The sequence below is a fragment of the Panicum virgatum genome, chromosome 1N (genome assembly GCF_016808335.1).
Source record: "Panicum virgatum strain AP13 chromosome 1N, P.virgatum_v5, whole genome shotgun sequence".
NCBI classification, from domain to species: domain Eukaryota; kingdom Viridiplantae; phylum Streptophyta; class Magnoliopsida; order Poales; family Poaceae; genus Panicum; species Panicum virgatum.
Window position 1 is genome coordinate 63,402,100 of NC_053145.1, and position 15,295 is coordinate 63,417,394.

General features: G+C 45.4%; 1 protein-coding gene across 1 annotated transcript; it reads right to left on the reverse strand.

The window, feature by feature from the left end:
* Nucleotides 1–574: 574 nt before the first annotated feature.
* LOC120657360 lies at nucleotides 575–14,551 on the reverse strand. Its single transcript, XM_039935662.1, has 20 exons — nucleotides 14,293–14,551; nucleotides 13,178–13,489; nucleotides 12,578–12,769; nucleotides 12,382–12,465; nucleotides 11,004–11,063; nucleotides 10,538–10,582; nucleotides 10,269–10,468; nucleotides 5,720–6,286; nucleotides 5,214–5,340; nucleotides 4,934–5,131; nucleotides 4,722–4,811; nucleotides 3,978–4,040; nucleotides 3,614–3,688; nucleotides 3,473–3,523; nucleotides 3,214–3,291; nucleotides 2,673–2,807; nucleotides 2,181–2,288; nucleotides 1,842–1,907; nucleotides 1,426–1,533; nucleotides 575–1,047 (listed from the first exon to the last, which is right to left on the reverse strand). The coding sequence occupies exons 2-19, from the start codon at nucleotides 13,478–13,480 to the stop codon at nucleotides 1,465–1,467; spliced, it is 2,511 nt and encodes an 836-aa protein (XP_039791596.1). The 5' UTR covers nucleotides 13,481–13,489; nucleotides 14,293–14,551; the 3' UTR covers nucleotides 575–1,047; nucleotides 1,426–1,464.
* Nucleotides 14,552–15,295: the final 744 nt, after the last annotated feature.

Sequence of the window (15,295 nt, forward strand, 5' to 3'; positions counted from 1 at the left end):
ATGGCGCACTGTGGCAAGCTCCCCAGCTCCCGCGTGGCCGCGTCGCGTTGCAGACTCCAAAATCCCCCGGTCAAAAGTGCCATTCCGTAGGAAAAAGCATGGCTGCTGCTGCTGCTGCTCGAGTGCTGAAGAAACAACAGGCTTTGGTGGATGATACGCCGGGGTAGATGACACGTCCAGTTTTGGCTTTCTGTCTGGATCAGTCCAGCATTTGCCGTGAGCAAACTCGAGGCAGTCAAACACTATACGCGAACCAGGCAGGCTCAAAATCTTTCGATGCTTCCTCGCCTCACTTTCATACTATGAACGGTCAGGGCGCTAGTGTTGCAATCTAAAAGGGGGTTAGAGCTTCCCTGGGATACGAGTGCGTTCAAACAGCAACACTACTTACAATAACTAGATGAAACAAAGGCACTAGCGCCTAGCGCGATACGGTATGGTTGGAGTTTACCACATCACTCACGTTACGTTGCTGCTCAGCGAAACCGGAACATTACAGTGATGCTTAGTGGAAATACCAAATTACCTCATGTAGATTGAGGCCAAACATTGCATCACATTTAAGAAAACGAGATACAAGATGCACTTTGCCACTGATGCTTAGAAGAAAAATAGCGCACGTTAAATTACAGATCAAGCTAAACGAGATACAAGCTGCACTTTGGAAACTGTCTTGGGATTCTTGACATTCTTCAAATTACAGCATAAGTTATGAAGCGTTGCATGCTGGATTAATTGCCAAACGAACATATTTGCGCCTGGAGTTTTTGCAGCAGGCATTGTAGGAACAGTCCATAGGAGGCTTCATATGGGCACCTACTGCTGCCTACAAAATCTTAGATGGCCGATCACCACACAAGACTAATTTACAACACCTATAGGGACATTTTTCTTCAGTATCCATAACTGGATCCTGAGAATCTAACATCTTTCAGACAGTATATGAGTCGTCCGTTGCAGCTCTTAACCCATCTCTGAGCTGCCAAAGTGATGAAGGCAGCTCATTCTTCTAAACCGATATGTACAGTTAAGCTCAGCACCTAAAGACTGCGGCGAAAATAGACATCAGAACACAACATGATCATGGATTCAGTAAAATCTTTAACTCTCAGTAAAGAGTGCTAACTAAAGATGAAATTAAAGAAAGGCACTAAAGCTGACAGTGAGGATATCACAGGGCTTTTCTTCGAGGTATCTGACAAGAAAACTTTGTTTCTGGAGAATATCAAGGGTATACAAACGAAGCTACGAGACCGGTAGTAGAGTCACTGTGCTGGACTGTGCCGTTGGAAACTTAACAGGAAAGAAGCAACTGCTCGTGACATTTTTTTGCCTTTTATTTTGTAAACAAACAATTCTCGGTTCCAGAAGTCAGGAAATAATCAAGATGAAAATTAAAGAACATAATGGTATGCAGTGTCTCACCTTGCCAATGAGACAGACATTCAAGTCTGTAACAGACACTTAGTCCTTTTGATAAAAGGAGAGAACTAGGTCTGTGTGTACCGAGAACAGTTGTGTGTCCACAAAAAGCTGTCAACAAAAAACAAAGCACAAGGTCAATCGGTCTGTGCAGTGGATAACTCTCTCACAGGAGACATGTCCAGAGAGTCCATGGACTTGAGCATGCAAATTTGATCCCCAAAGAAGATACAGCTGAGTCAAGAAAAGAAAGGAGCATCTGGCATTGAAAATGTTATTCAAATATCACTGGATTCTATGTCGCTACTTCTTCAGTGTTCAATTTGATGAAAATTAACGAGGTAGCAAAACTAGCATGACTTACTTCTATGCAAACCAACCACAGAAATTCTAGGGAAGTAAAGAATGCAATTTAATACCTTCATGAAGGGCCTATCCCGGCTCGGGAATGAACCAATAAAGCTCTCTCTTAAAAGTAAGGAAACCTGTGCAAATGAACATTAGCAACCAACATCCTTCATTGTATAAACATGCCAAACAAAAAAGCCTTCCTAGTGATACTACACTGCATGGCAAGGTCTTTTCATCCAACAAAAACAGTGACAAGAAAAGGATCCAGATTTCATACCAATAATAATTCTCATATATATATATATATATATATATATATATATATATATATATATATATATATATATATATATATATATAAAGGAACTAACGGCAGCCAGAAAATATATAAGGGCAGGAGGACAGACCTTGTCATTGTTAGATTGCACATTGGTAATTGTATGGGATCTCAAGTTCGAGCACAGTGTATCAAGGTAGTCTCTAAGAACTGCCAAGAAACCTTTGGCCGCTTCCACCTGCATGCTTAAAAGATTAGATACATATATCAAAACAAACAAGGTGAGTAGATACAATTTAAAAGCCTTCACGGAATATAAGACACCAATATGCTTTAACAGCAAAAAAAATATCAGAAACTGCAGTGAATATAAACTGCTCTGAGCAACTCTAAATTTTGTTGGAAACAAATAGAATATAGGGCTAGTGATTCTATACTTGCAAGACAAAGCAGAAACAAAGGGAAATAAGGCGGATATTTTATATGTCCATTTGATCACTCTCAGTCCAAGAGAATTCAGAGGAAGTTGAAGGCAATAAAATGGGAATCACAGCGAAGCAGACATCTTAATTGTGCGTACGTAAATAGATGACAGATTATGAAGCGCCAGCCAAGACACTACCTGGGCATCCGTGCATTCATAAACAGGACGCTTTCTTGCAAGATAACTTTCTCCAACAAGTATGGAATGGTATGGACGCAATGAAGAAAGCAACTCTCTGTGCTGCGGTAGTTGTGGGACTGAAGAAGACTTAATCTGAACACCACAAGGAATTCATGTGTCAGCAGAAACCCTTAGCATCCAGTGATCAATCATGCTACAGCAATGTGTTCTTAAGAAAACAATTAAATGGCCAAGAGAACACAATCATTAACAGAGACCTCCAAATCAGGTTCGCAGAAGTGAAGTTAAATTGCTACTCAGAAATGTACGCACCATAACTGCTAACCATCTCCTGTTATGAAAAGTTTCTTTCAACATATAGAGACTTAAGAAGTTAAGATAACTAGCCCAGCCTTCAAATTCAACGCAAAGTCAACAAAGTTACGACTTATTTCTCGTAACAATTTCTAATAACTAAAAATTTATCTACAGTAGCTCAAATAATTGAACTCAATAAAGCAAAAGCAGCAATTAGTAGGTAAAGGGACTGTTCAGGTACCTGATTCCTGTTGGCGTCAATGACTACAGCATTTGATAGTCTGTTGAGCACATCAGATGTCTTGTTCTGTACACCAACCTAAAGATGGCAACAGCTGTTAATGCTTCATCGAAAATGGAAATAAACCCAATGCAAAGCTCATTTCAAAAGCACCCCCACCCCCACACTATGTGTGCATGCAGACCCCTGACTCCCTACCCTATTTTCCTTGTTGCCACTACATACATTGGATAAAACAAATAATAGATCGGGAACTCACTATGTAAGGAACAGGAGCATCGAGAAAATCCATCATGTCAATAGGCAAAATCTGAAAAAAGAAACAGAATATATGAAGGTTAAGGTAACTGTGTACCTGACATGAAGTCCAAATTCGACAAAACACAAAAAATAGAAGTACCGGCATTAGCAGACTCTGCCACTGATACGGTCGTATTAGAGGTATGATGGACAAAATTGAAGCCGATAGCATTCCCTGGTCATTAGAAATTGCCAGAGCATGTTAGTGCCAACTTTCAATGGTTTCATCAGTAGAGAGAGAACCAAAATCTTCTGTGTGAAAAAACATATGATTTGCAGGAATATAAGAATAATTGTTCAATCACCTATATACTTTATTTTCAAAGAAATCACCTATATCAATCTTCCTTCCTAACATTCCTCTATTATATATAATAGATAAACTCATGAAAGGAACATTATGCAGGATGCGCCCACAATACTCAATGCTTAAATGCCAAAATTTATAAGGCCTGGAACCATACCAGATTAGAACAGACAATAACAATCTGCTTCTCCAGGAGCGCAGCAGCAAAAAGTGTCATTACCTGCCAAAACTATTTGTTTTAAAACTGTACAACAGTGTAATATATTTTTTCTTTGGAAAATGGATAAATGTCAAGTAATCTACTTTACTTTTTTTCCCGAAACAGATAAAGCACATTCACAACAACATCGAAGGCTAGATCACTGATTAGTGATTATATTTTTTTTAAGAAAAAAGACAAAATGATCCAGGGCTAGCAACTAGCGCATATTTTTGTTAAAGAATTGCTACCAGTGAACAAGAAGGCAAAGAAAAGAAAAGGCATTACACAACCCATGTGCTACAGATACACAGAAGCCAATTGGAAATACACCTTGTTACATCAATTAAAAGAGCAGAAAAGAAAAAGGTTATGCAGTAACAATTAACAAGGTTAATAGCACGTTCTTAGAACAGAATAAACCTATAACTCAAAAGCTTTTATCGAGTTTATGCAATTGACAATGTATTGCATTGAAGTCCTTTTTGGTGGACTTGTAGATCAAAGATGCAGATAACCCACTTGCAATAATTTGCACTAGACTTCCAATTTTATTTAAAAACAAAAAGGTTGATTTATTGGACATGAATGCTTGCTTATTCAAAAGATTTCCATCTTATAACAACAGTTTCAAGCAAGAGCGACAAAACAACCAATGAGGTGCTAAGAAAGAATTATATCATGGAATAACCTGATACTTACATGTTCTAACCTGAGGCATCCACATATGGATGCCACTGCCCATGTGGATAAAGCAGTTGATTCCTCCTCAGCAAAAAGTGCATTACGCATCTAGAAAATGGATGTGACATTAAGGTATAATGGTCTTACATTCCAAGACGCTATACATATATATATCAATATATCATAGATTCATTACACAAAATAGGTCAATCCACAAATGCATCAAATACCTCAGCAACCTCCAAGCTTGTATCCCGTGACCTAAGCTCAATAGTGGAACCAGCAATATGAAGAACTGTTTCACCTGGACGGTGAAAACTCAAAGGATGCAAATGCTCCAATGGATGAAAATTAAGTGATGAACCCCTGGCAGGACACTGCAGCTGGTAGTACTGACAGACAACTTGCAGAGAACCATATTTTTTTGCCTGGAGAAAACGTCTAAGTTAACAAAACAAACACATAAAATGAAGACAATGGAAACAGTTGTGCCTCAGTCCGTGCATAAACCTTAGCCCACTGCAGTATGTTGTTGTGTCTAACTAAGTCCCCATGTCCAATGGAAGATGGCTCCTCTGAATCCGATTCCTGGGTGTCACTTCTGAGATTTCTGCTTTCAGAAGGAGAATCCTGTGAACTGCAGCAAAAAACGGTAATTACTTGGTGACTCCAAATATTAATTGGTGATCATGTAAAGTAAGCATTGCAAATGATATTAGGTGTCAACAGTCAATAGCAAGAGTAGAAGGATGTTTTCAATCAGAAGAAGCTCACAGCTCTCTATCAACCTTCATTGATATTCCAACCTCTATGTGATTAAAGATTGTATGTACACTTCCATTTAAAAAAGAGGAAAAAGAGAGAATTCAATGTTCACGGAACACCAGGTACTTCGGTGGGGAATAAGAACTTCTCACAAACAGGAATAAAAAAAAACTCAACAGTAATAAGATTCATATTCTACTGTGCTGAAGTCAACAAAGCAGCATACTAGTGACTCATTTGTGGGTATATACCTTGGGGATGATTCACAATCTTCACAAAGGCGAGATCGCATAAGTGGTAAAATAGTATCAGTAATAAAGAGATCAAGCTGCTCATCATCCACATTTCCCTGTGGAGAATCATCGCAATTCTTCCTTGCACAAGATTCGTTCTGCTGGATATCAGGTGCATCAAGTTCATGATGCTTAACTCCAGATTGATCCAATGATATATCTTCTGGAACACAATGGTCAGACACTTTAGGGGAATCACAATGAGTGACAGTTTCCATTTCAACATCACTCTGTTCTTTAGCACAAGAACTATCTTGCCCTTGGCCTTCTTTAGAAACATAGTCAAGTTGGGTCTCCTTACACCCAGAACTGCTGTCAGTGTCAGACAGCTCCTTTGACGAAACTCCCGTGCTTGATTCAGATGATTTGTCCACCTCAGTCGTGCTACCATCTAAGTACTGTTTCTGTACTGTATCTTCAGTTCCTTCACAGATATCATTCTCCTCACAGGCTTCCTCAAGCGATAATGAAGTTAGCATGCTAACACCATCTGTGAGCCATTCGAGCCGTTCTTCCATGAGAATACTGCATAAGAATATAAAAGCTACTTATGAAAGTGATATGTAAAAGAAATAAATCAAGTCGAATATCAATATTGAGAGTGGTACTATCAAAACTTCCTGGATTACCATGCAATTGCTATGCAACTAAAAGAAAATATAAACATCAGTATTCAGTGCACAGTACACTAGCTGTCGGTACCCTACAACTGGGGTACCCACTCCTACTGTGCCAAGACTCGCGTAGTTATCCGTAACTACGCCCTAAGGAGCTGAGCAGCCGGACTCCTGGGTTCCGACTCCATCTCACCGGACCAGCGGTGCCGGACCCGCTTCCCGTTTGGGGACGGGTCCGGTGTCACCACGTGTCCCAGAGGTGGAAATGCTCAGCACCTGTGGCCGCGGACCCGGACCCCCGCAGGCGGGTCCGGGACCTCCACGTGCCATCCGGACTCCCGCAGGCAGGTCCGGGACCTCCACGTGCCTACCCGGACCCCCGTGAGCTCTCGGCTCAGCAAGCTGCTCGGGTGGGGTCCGGAGCCGCCACGTGTCACGCAGACGCGGGCGCGGGCGCCAGCCTTCCGCTGGAAGCTCCCTCACCCACCCGCATTAAGTGCGAGTGGTTGAGGCGGGATCTGCTGCCTCTGGGCACGGGGCAGCTTTTGTCAGTCCACATTGTGGATCGCCAGATACCGAGACAAGCATTAAAGACTCAGCGCTGCGCGCATGAGCGACGAGTCATGATGACCAGCTACTGACTGAAGCAACAGTGCACGCTGCTACAGTAGACTGAGTCAGTAGTTCGGCGCTTCATCGTGACCTCGACGCGCGACTGCAAAGGCTAGACTCTACTCTGACAGGACAACTCAAGACCATCCCTGGTCAGAAGCTACGCACAGAAGCCGACGACAAGATCTCCGGATCTGAGCCATTGAAGGCCAAAGTGTAGTTTATAATACATCGCCGGGTCCACATGTCGGGGCCCCGCTCAGTGTACGTGCTCCCCTTGGACATATAAAAGGGAGAGCACGGCCGCTAGAACACAGGAGGTTCACACATCATCTCCACAATCCAGACTCAAGCTCTCGCACCTTCTCACTCTCGTGGGAAGGCAATACAACACACAGTGGACGTAGGGTATTACGCTCCGGCGGCCCGAACCACTCTAAATCCTGCTGTGTTTCTTGTGTTCTGAAGGGAGATCGATCTAAGACTAGCTACCCCCTGAGTACACACCCTCTGGGCTAGGGCGGGTGCCTTCCGCCACCCGGCCGTGGTTTGCAGCTCCACGACATTTGGCGCGCCAGGTAGGGGCGCTTTAGCTAGTTTTAGTTCATCTCTTGCTCATCTCCATGGCTCGGATGGTTGAGCACTCCCACCTCGACGACATTTGGAGATGACGGAGGGTGTGGCGTCATCCGCATCACACGCCTCTCGCCTTCCTGCGCCAGGGGCAGCCGTGCCCGTGGAGCAGCCACCGTCGGCAGCGGCGCGCGCTGCACATCGGCAAGAGTCAGGGCGCCCGTCAAGGCCCCCCTCACAAGCTGCGAGCGGCGGAGCGACAAATCCCAGCTCACAGCATACCTCACTCATGAGAGGAAGCCCGCTCCGGCGGAAAGCCGACTCCGGTCGCACCAAGCCCGCTCCGGCGGACTGCCGACTCCGGTCGCACCAAGCCCGCTCCGGCGGAAAGCCGACTCCGGTCGCACAAAGCCGCTCCGGCGGAAAGCCGACTCCGGTCGCACCAAGCCCGCTCCGGCGGAAAGCCGGCTCTAGTGGCTCTCTCCGGCGGAAAGCCGACTCCGGTCGTACCCCCGACTCTACATCTCTGTAAGTCCTACTCTTAGAGGCCCAGCAGGGAATAAAATCTTTTCCTTTGTAACTATGTAGTACTTCCGTGTGGTCCAGTCCGGTGAGCCTCCCCCGTGGAGGGGTCCGGACCTCTGCGAACCAGGTTCAGGGAAGCGTATTCACCCTCCGGGGAGGTCCGGAGCCGTGTAGCCGCTTAGCCTGGTTCCGTACCCTAAGCCTGCATGCTCTACCTCCCTAGGGTGAGTACCGTAGTACCTAAGACTGGGGGCCCGGAGGTCCGGACAGCTCCGGCCTCATAAACCCGTGTTCTGGCTTACATCGCACATCTCATGTACATCTAGTTATAAAGGAAAAGTTTATTCTCAGTTCGCCTCTAAGGATGTTACATTCCAATTTCGATCTACGCATTCTGTTTGCGCTAACCCCCACGTGGCTTCTTACTCTTGTGCGGTGATTGTGGTCCGAATTGAGTTGGCTAGTTAGTGACTTAGCTCGAGACCCCTCATGGAAGAGAGGGGTTCGGACCCCTGGGAACCTGCAGGTTCAGGGAAGCGCACTCATTCTCCGGGGAGGTCCGGAGCCGTGTAGCCGCTTAGCCTGGTTCCGTACCCTAAGCCTGCACGCACCACCTCCTGTGAATGAGTGCCGTAGTACCTAGGACTGGGAACCTGGAGGTCCGGACTTTCTCTTAACCTAAAGGCCGGCCCCTTGAGCTTCGTTCACTGAACCTAGCTATCCATCTCAAAGGATTACAGCCAACAGGATTTGGGACCCGTGGGCACGCTACTAAGCATCTACCTTGAGTCATGTGCAGGTCCAAACGTGATGATGCAGCAGGTGACCCAAGGGATGGACGATGCAGGGCAAGACCCTTGCGGCGCGCACCGCTGGGTGCCAGAAGCAGCCAAGTCGCTCACAGTAGTGGCCCCACCTGCGGGTTCGTTGCCTCTCCCGAGGCGGGCCCGGGGGCCACTGTCGGTACCCTACAACTGGGGTACCCACTCCTACTGTGCCAAGACTCGCGTAGTTATCCGTAACTACGCCCTAAGGAGCTGAGCAGCCGGACTCCTGGGTTCCGACTCCATCTCACCGGACCAGCGGTGCCGGACCCGCTTCCCGTTTGGGGACGGGTCCGGTGTCACCACGTGTCCCAGAGGTGGAAATGCTCAGCACCTGTGGCCGCGGACCCGGACCCCCGCAGGCGGGTCCGGGACCTCCACGTGCCATCCGGACTCCCGCAGGCAGGTCCGGGACCTCCACGTGCCTACCCGGACCCCCGTGAGCTCTCGGCTCAGCAAGCTGCTCGGGTGGGGTCCGGAGCCGCCACGTGTCACGCAGACGCGGGCGCGGGCGCCAGCCTTCCGCTGGAAGCTCCCTCACCCACCCGCATTAAGTGCGAGTGGTTGAGGCGGGATCTGCTGCCTCTGGGCACGGGGCAGCTTTTGTCAGTCCACATTGTGGATCGCCAGATACCGAGACAAGCATTAAAGACTCAGCGCTGCGCGCATGAGCGACGAGTCATGATGACCAGCTACTGACTGAAGCAACAGTGCACGCTGCTACAGTAGACTGAGTCAGTAGTTCGGCGCTTCATCGTGACCTCGACGCGCGACTGCAAAGGCTAGACTCTACTCTGACAGGACAACTCAAGACCATCCCTGGTCAGAAGCTACGCACAGAAGCCGACGACAAGATCTCCGGATCTGAGCCATTGAAGGCCAAAGTGTAGTTTATAATACATCGCCGGGTCCACATGTCGGGGCCCCGCTCAGTGTACGTGCTCCCCTTGGACATATAAAAGGGAGAGCACGGCCGCTAGAACACAGGAGGTTCACACATCATCTCCACAATCCAGACTCAAGCTCTCGCACCTTCTCACTCTCGTGGGAAGGCAATACAACACACAGTGGACGTAGGGTATTACGCTCCGGCGGCCCGAACCACTCTAAATCCTGCTGTGTTTCTTGTGTTCTGAAGGGAGATCGATCTAAGACTAGCTACCCCCTGAGTACACACCCTCTGGGCTAGGGCGGGTGCCTTCCGCCACCCGGCCGTGGTTTGCAGCTCCACGACACTAGCCTAAATAAAAATACAAAGTAGATGATTTGTACAGGTGTCAGAATTCGGATACAACAAATACATGTTAAAGATATGATGGTTTCAGAGAGAGAGAGAGAGGGAGAGGGAGAGGGTACCTCTGCAACACCCCAAAATGCAGTTCAAAGAACGGAAGCCTGGACAGGATGCAATAACACCGGGGTGTAGTTATCACATAGCGACTCCGGCGTGGAAAGATGGGTTTTTCATTCATGAGCATCGATAGCAGCTTTGATGGTCTCTGTACGATCTCTTCAACTAGCACACAACATCCATATAATGTAGAGTCATCAGCAACCTGCAGTATCTCAATTATCAGACACCTGGTACACCAAAAAGGATGCAGTACTGAAAGGCATATGTATACCTGTAAGCGGAACACAAATGATTGGTTGCTTTCTTTAAGCTGTTCCTGAAATGGGTAACAAAGATTATAAGACTCGCAACCCAAAAAAAATCAAAAAGACTAGATAATGGTACTTGCAAGTAGAATTCGTGAAATGTGAAGAGTTCTATGACAGAGGTTATTTGTCTACTGAGTTTGTGGTATACTATGTCCCCTGTTTTAAAAAACGTTTTAAAACTACGTTTAATCTTGATTAAACTCTAAACTTTGTCCTAGCGTTGCGTTTAATCACAGTGTCGTTTAATCACAAAAGACGTTTAATCTACGTTTAATCACAAAAAACTCTAAACCATAGGCTAGCGTTCACCTAGCGTCTAGCGTTTTTTAAAACCTTGACTATGTCTCAGAAGTGATGAATTTGTCAGGTAAAGAGATATCTGCTGATTGAAGCAAAACAAAGTCACAAACATAGATGAGTAGCAATCACCTGACCCAGGAGAATTTCATTCAGCTCACTAAATGAAGGAGTCCGTTCGACAGCATGAACCTAGAGCAAATATAAACATTGATAAATTGCCGATCGCTTAACAAGAAAGGTATGATTAAAAAGATGTATGGAGAACAGGAAACTAAATACACTCATTGAGTTGTTGATAACTCCCCGGTACTGCTGATTCTGATAACATAGCTACTTGCCGTTAACCACTTCATTAAAAAGAAAGACACACTGAAAACATGACTCCCATCTATAGTATTCTGCTACCATTAATCTTGTTACTAGACTGTGTCCAGGTCCAGCTACTTTCTAGGTTTATTCATATTAGTGCAAACTAGATTTCAGCTTATAGTTAAAGAGAAATATAACAAAAAAAACTTGACCTGAGGGGGGTTTGACGGCCCCCGGGCACTGACTAAGAAGACCTTCTCACGCAGGCCAAGAAAATCCCCGAACCCCTGCCCCACCCTTACACAGGGGCGCCGTTGCCCGTACCGTAACCCGTGTGAGAGCGGGCCGGGGCAGGGTGGGACCTATTTTCCATGTGCTTTGGCGTGTAGGCAGGCGAGGGGATTTTTTAACCCCAGCCTGAAATTTAATAACATGCAGATCATATGGCATTGACTGCATTAATTAGGAGGATATCATGGGCAGGTGTGAAGCCTTATATCTGCTATATGAATGTGAGAAAACGATGAGAGCTAGAGTGGCCACATCAACAAAAATAGTTGTGCTTTTGTTATGTTCTTGTGTATGTGCTATGTGCCACCAGAGAAGAAATGCTAGTGTGTTTATGATAAACACCTTGAAAGTCAGGGATTGGTTTCCAACATACTCAATAACTATAAGAAAACATCAAGAGTTCTTATTTATGCTCATTGACCAACCTTTATATCTTCAAAAGGTTTTCACATTTCCATATAAGCACAATATTTGCCTACTTTGTCTTTTTACTCATAAGCACTGTCATAAATGGCTTATATTATGTCACCCATTGCCGCACATATGATAACCTTAAACAATTGGCAAACTCTAACATTATGATCTGAATCAAACTGGTCAGAGGAAATTGCAGTACCGTAAATAAATTACATAATGGTTCAAGGGAATGGGAATCACGAAACTCATGGAAAAAGCAGCATCAAGTCCTTACTGCCAGAAAATGCAGGCAGGTAATAACATAGGATAAACTGAAGTTGTATCGAGAATCAAAAACCCAATGCACAATGGTGGATAAATATAGCACTACAAGGTGATAAGCACTCATGTGCTTTCCTACGAACAAGAAAGGAAGACTTGAATACCAATTGCACTCTGTTATCATGAGGGAATCAAAACTAAAGTTGCATGTAGTTTGGATATGGCAGACCTGTACACCTCCGGGAAGGCAGAAAGAGAGGGTATCCTTGTACTTGAGTGGAAGAGGCTTCTCTGGAGGGTATGCAAAAAGAACCTAACGGAAAACAAATGACATCAACACAAGGACTTTTTTTTTAATAAACAACAGTATGCAGTATATTCATCAAATCAAACAGCATCAAACAGTAGGTAAGATGAATGATAACCTGTGGTTCCAAATTTGATATTGCATGAACTTGGTGGTGGTTATTGCCAAATAAATTTCTTGGTCTCTTTCCATCCTCATCATTTGTCCCTAGTGCAATGTTTTCCAGCTCATGGATATCTGCCTGAGGTGGAAGCCCAACAATCACTATGCTCTCAAACAGATGTGATGGTTCTCTGATGCACCTATTACCCTGTTCCAATAAACAACTTTAAAAGGAGTGTACTCCAAACATAACAACATTGGCATTCAAATCATTATTGCGTAATGACCCACTGTAGACCTATCCTATACGAACTCACTGCAGAGTAAAGATAAGAAAGAACATAGCATTAGCATTCCTACGATGAATTGAAAAGCCTAGGAGCTATGATAACAATAGGGAATGAAGAAATTTCCAGTTTATGAATCGTTAAATAAATAACTAATTTCAAAATGATGTCCAATTTAATTATGTTTCATTCCTTCCTAGTAAATAAAATAGCAGGGCTTCACATAAATGAATTGTAGCTTACAGCTCTAAATAACCTTAGTTATTTTGCATAGGATGTACAACAACAAATTGACAAGGAATGCAACATAGGTAGAGTGAGATGCGCACCAATGACTTCAGCTGGAACCTCGACCACTGCCTTTTCTGCGTTGTGAGCACTTCCGGATTGTAAGGTCCGGACAGGTCTGGTGAGGATGAAAAACCCTTCATGATTTTTGAAAATTGCTGATGAAGCTTCTGCATTGGGCTGCCACTCTCATCTTTGGAAGAATACACAACAGATGGCCGTGCAGACTGTGCAGTGGCAGCTGAAGCTGCAGCGATAAATGCTCTTGCAACCTCTTCGGTTGTTTGAATCAGATGTGATGTATTGAATTTAAGACCCTCTGACCCATCATTCTTGTCCACCATCCTAAATGCCTGATAAATATGCAAGCAAGGAGATTGCCATTTCAGTGGTGTAACCCAGCGCTCAGGTATTAGTTATAGCCATACAGAAACTGGAATTGAAACTATCATGAAATAATTCCAAGGTGGCGTTCATGATCCAGTTGTACCCAACAAGTAAACTGTAGGACATGCTATCAGTATCAGCTTTGGATTACCTATTCTCAATCGAATAAAACTCCAGTCATCCACACAACCTTAAGAATTTCACTTCTAAAAACAGCAAAACATTGGCAGCTAACAGGCAACAGAAGTACAGAACAGCATGAAACAAGCTTATATCTCAATCTAATATCCGGCTCCAGCCAGAAAGCCACCAAACAACCAACTGCATGTACTTTACAAAACTAAAAGACCCCCACTAAGCACGCAGAGAATCACTCATAAAAGTAACATCAAATCAAATGAAACCACATAATCCTACACTATTTTTACATTCCCAGCTCGAGGAGTGACAGGGACCATCTCTGGTGGAGAACGGGAGATGCACATAAGCCTATTCACACCCCGCTCCCTCGGGAGGGGAATCTAACAAAATCGCGCAGAGGGGTCGAAAAACTCCGTCGGAATTGCTAGTTGACTACTCCATAATCCATCAATAGCACTGTTCAAACGGGGAGGGAGGGAAATCCGCACACTCCAAGCCACCAGATGTCTCAAAAAAATAACATCAGCGACAGGCGACGCAGGAATCAAAGCTAGCCGCGGCCTCCTCCGATCGACGAGCCGCCGGGTGGGGAAAAAAATCGGCAAAAACACCAAAACAAATCGCTTACCAGTGGTGCCCGCGACGGTGGCGGCGGAGGAGATGGGTTTGACGCTTCGCCCCCACGCTGATCTCTGCCTGCTGCGTGTGCGGCGCCGCCCAAATGGACCCGAACCAGCCCGCGAATGGTATGGCCTCCCTCCCTCGTCCTTGCGCCTGCTCCCCTCTTTTTTTTCCCTGGTTTAATGCTTCGATTAACTATGACGATTCGTTATGAATCGAGCAGATTTAAGCGGTGGCGATTTGGTTCGGTTTGGACAAATGAGGATAGATTTTGGCGGATTTTTTTTCGTGGCGGAGTGGGACTCTGCTGGAACCAGGACTCGATCTGCTGCCGCTGCGCGTGGGGCCGTGCGGGAACCCTCGTATGCGGGCCCACTGTGAGGAAGCAGGGTTCTACAGTTGACCCAGACTGTGTGGCTTCCTGTGTGGCCGGGTGCGCTCGCCGCCACGTCTTCCGACGCGTGGACGGCTCTGGCTGGAGCCAGCGTGGCGCCTCGTCATTTTTTTTTTGCTACGATGTACACGGCGGCGGCCGGGCAGGCACGAAACTTATTTCATCCAAATAATTGTGTGGGTTTTTGAAATTTTTTACTAGTCGGGCATAAAGGTACGTAGGAAGAGTCCAATTAGCCTAGTTCCAGCGATCAACTTTGTTCTCTTTTGTTCATTATATTGCTTGATCAAGATAGTATTTTTTTTCGAAAGATCCAAAACCTTGCGGTTCGGCGTATATTAATAAGAAGAAGAGAATTAACTCTATTTATATGTAAATCGAGCCTAAAAACCGCACAGAGTAACTACAAAACCCACCACTACAACACCGGCCGGTTGAATTAGGACATCACCCGGAACTCACTCAACTCTGGCTGATCGGATTGGGACCTTGACCCGAGCCACCACAACCTACACAACACCCGGTCGGATTGGGACATCAACACGAGCCACCACAACCTACACTCTGCCCGGTCGGATTGAGACATCGACCCGAGCCGCCACAAACTCATTCCGGT

Bases quoted from the DNA above. Each gene is read 5' to 3' on its own strand.
- LOC120657360 (XM_039935662.1), bottom strand. From the start codon at position 13,480: ATGGTGGACAAGAATGATGGGTCAGAGGGTCTTAAATTCAATACATCA. The intron at 4,812-4,933 runs GTATTTGATGCA...TCCATTTTCTAG, and splicing joins CAAGCTTGGAGGTTGCTGAG to ATGCGTAATGCACTTTTTGC. The intron at 4,041-4,721 runs GTAAGTATCAGG...TAGTTTTGGCAG, and splicing joins GATGCCTCAGGTTAGAACAT to GTAATGACACTTTTTGCTGC.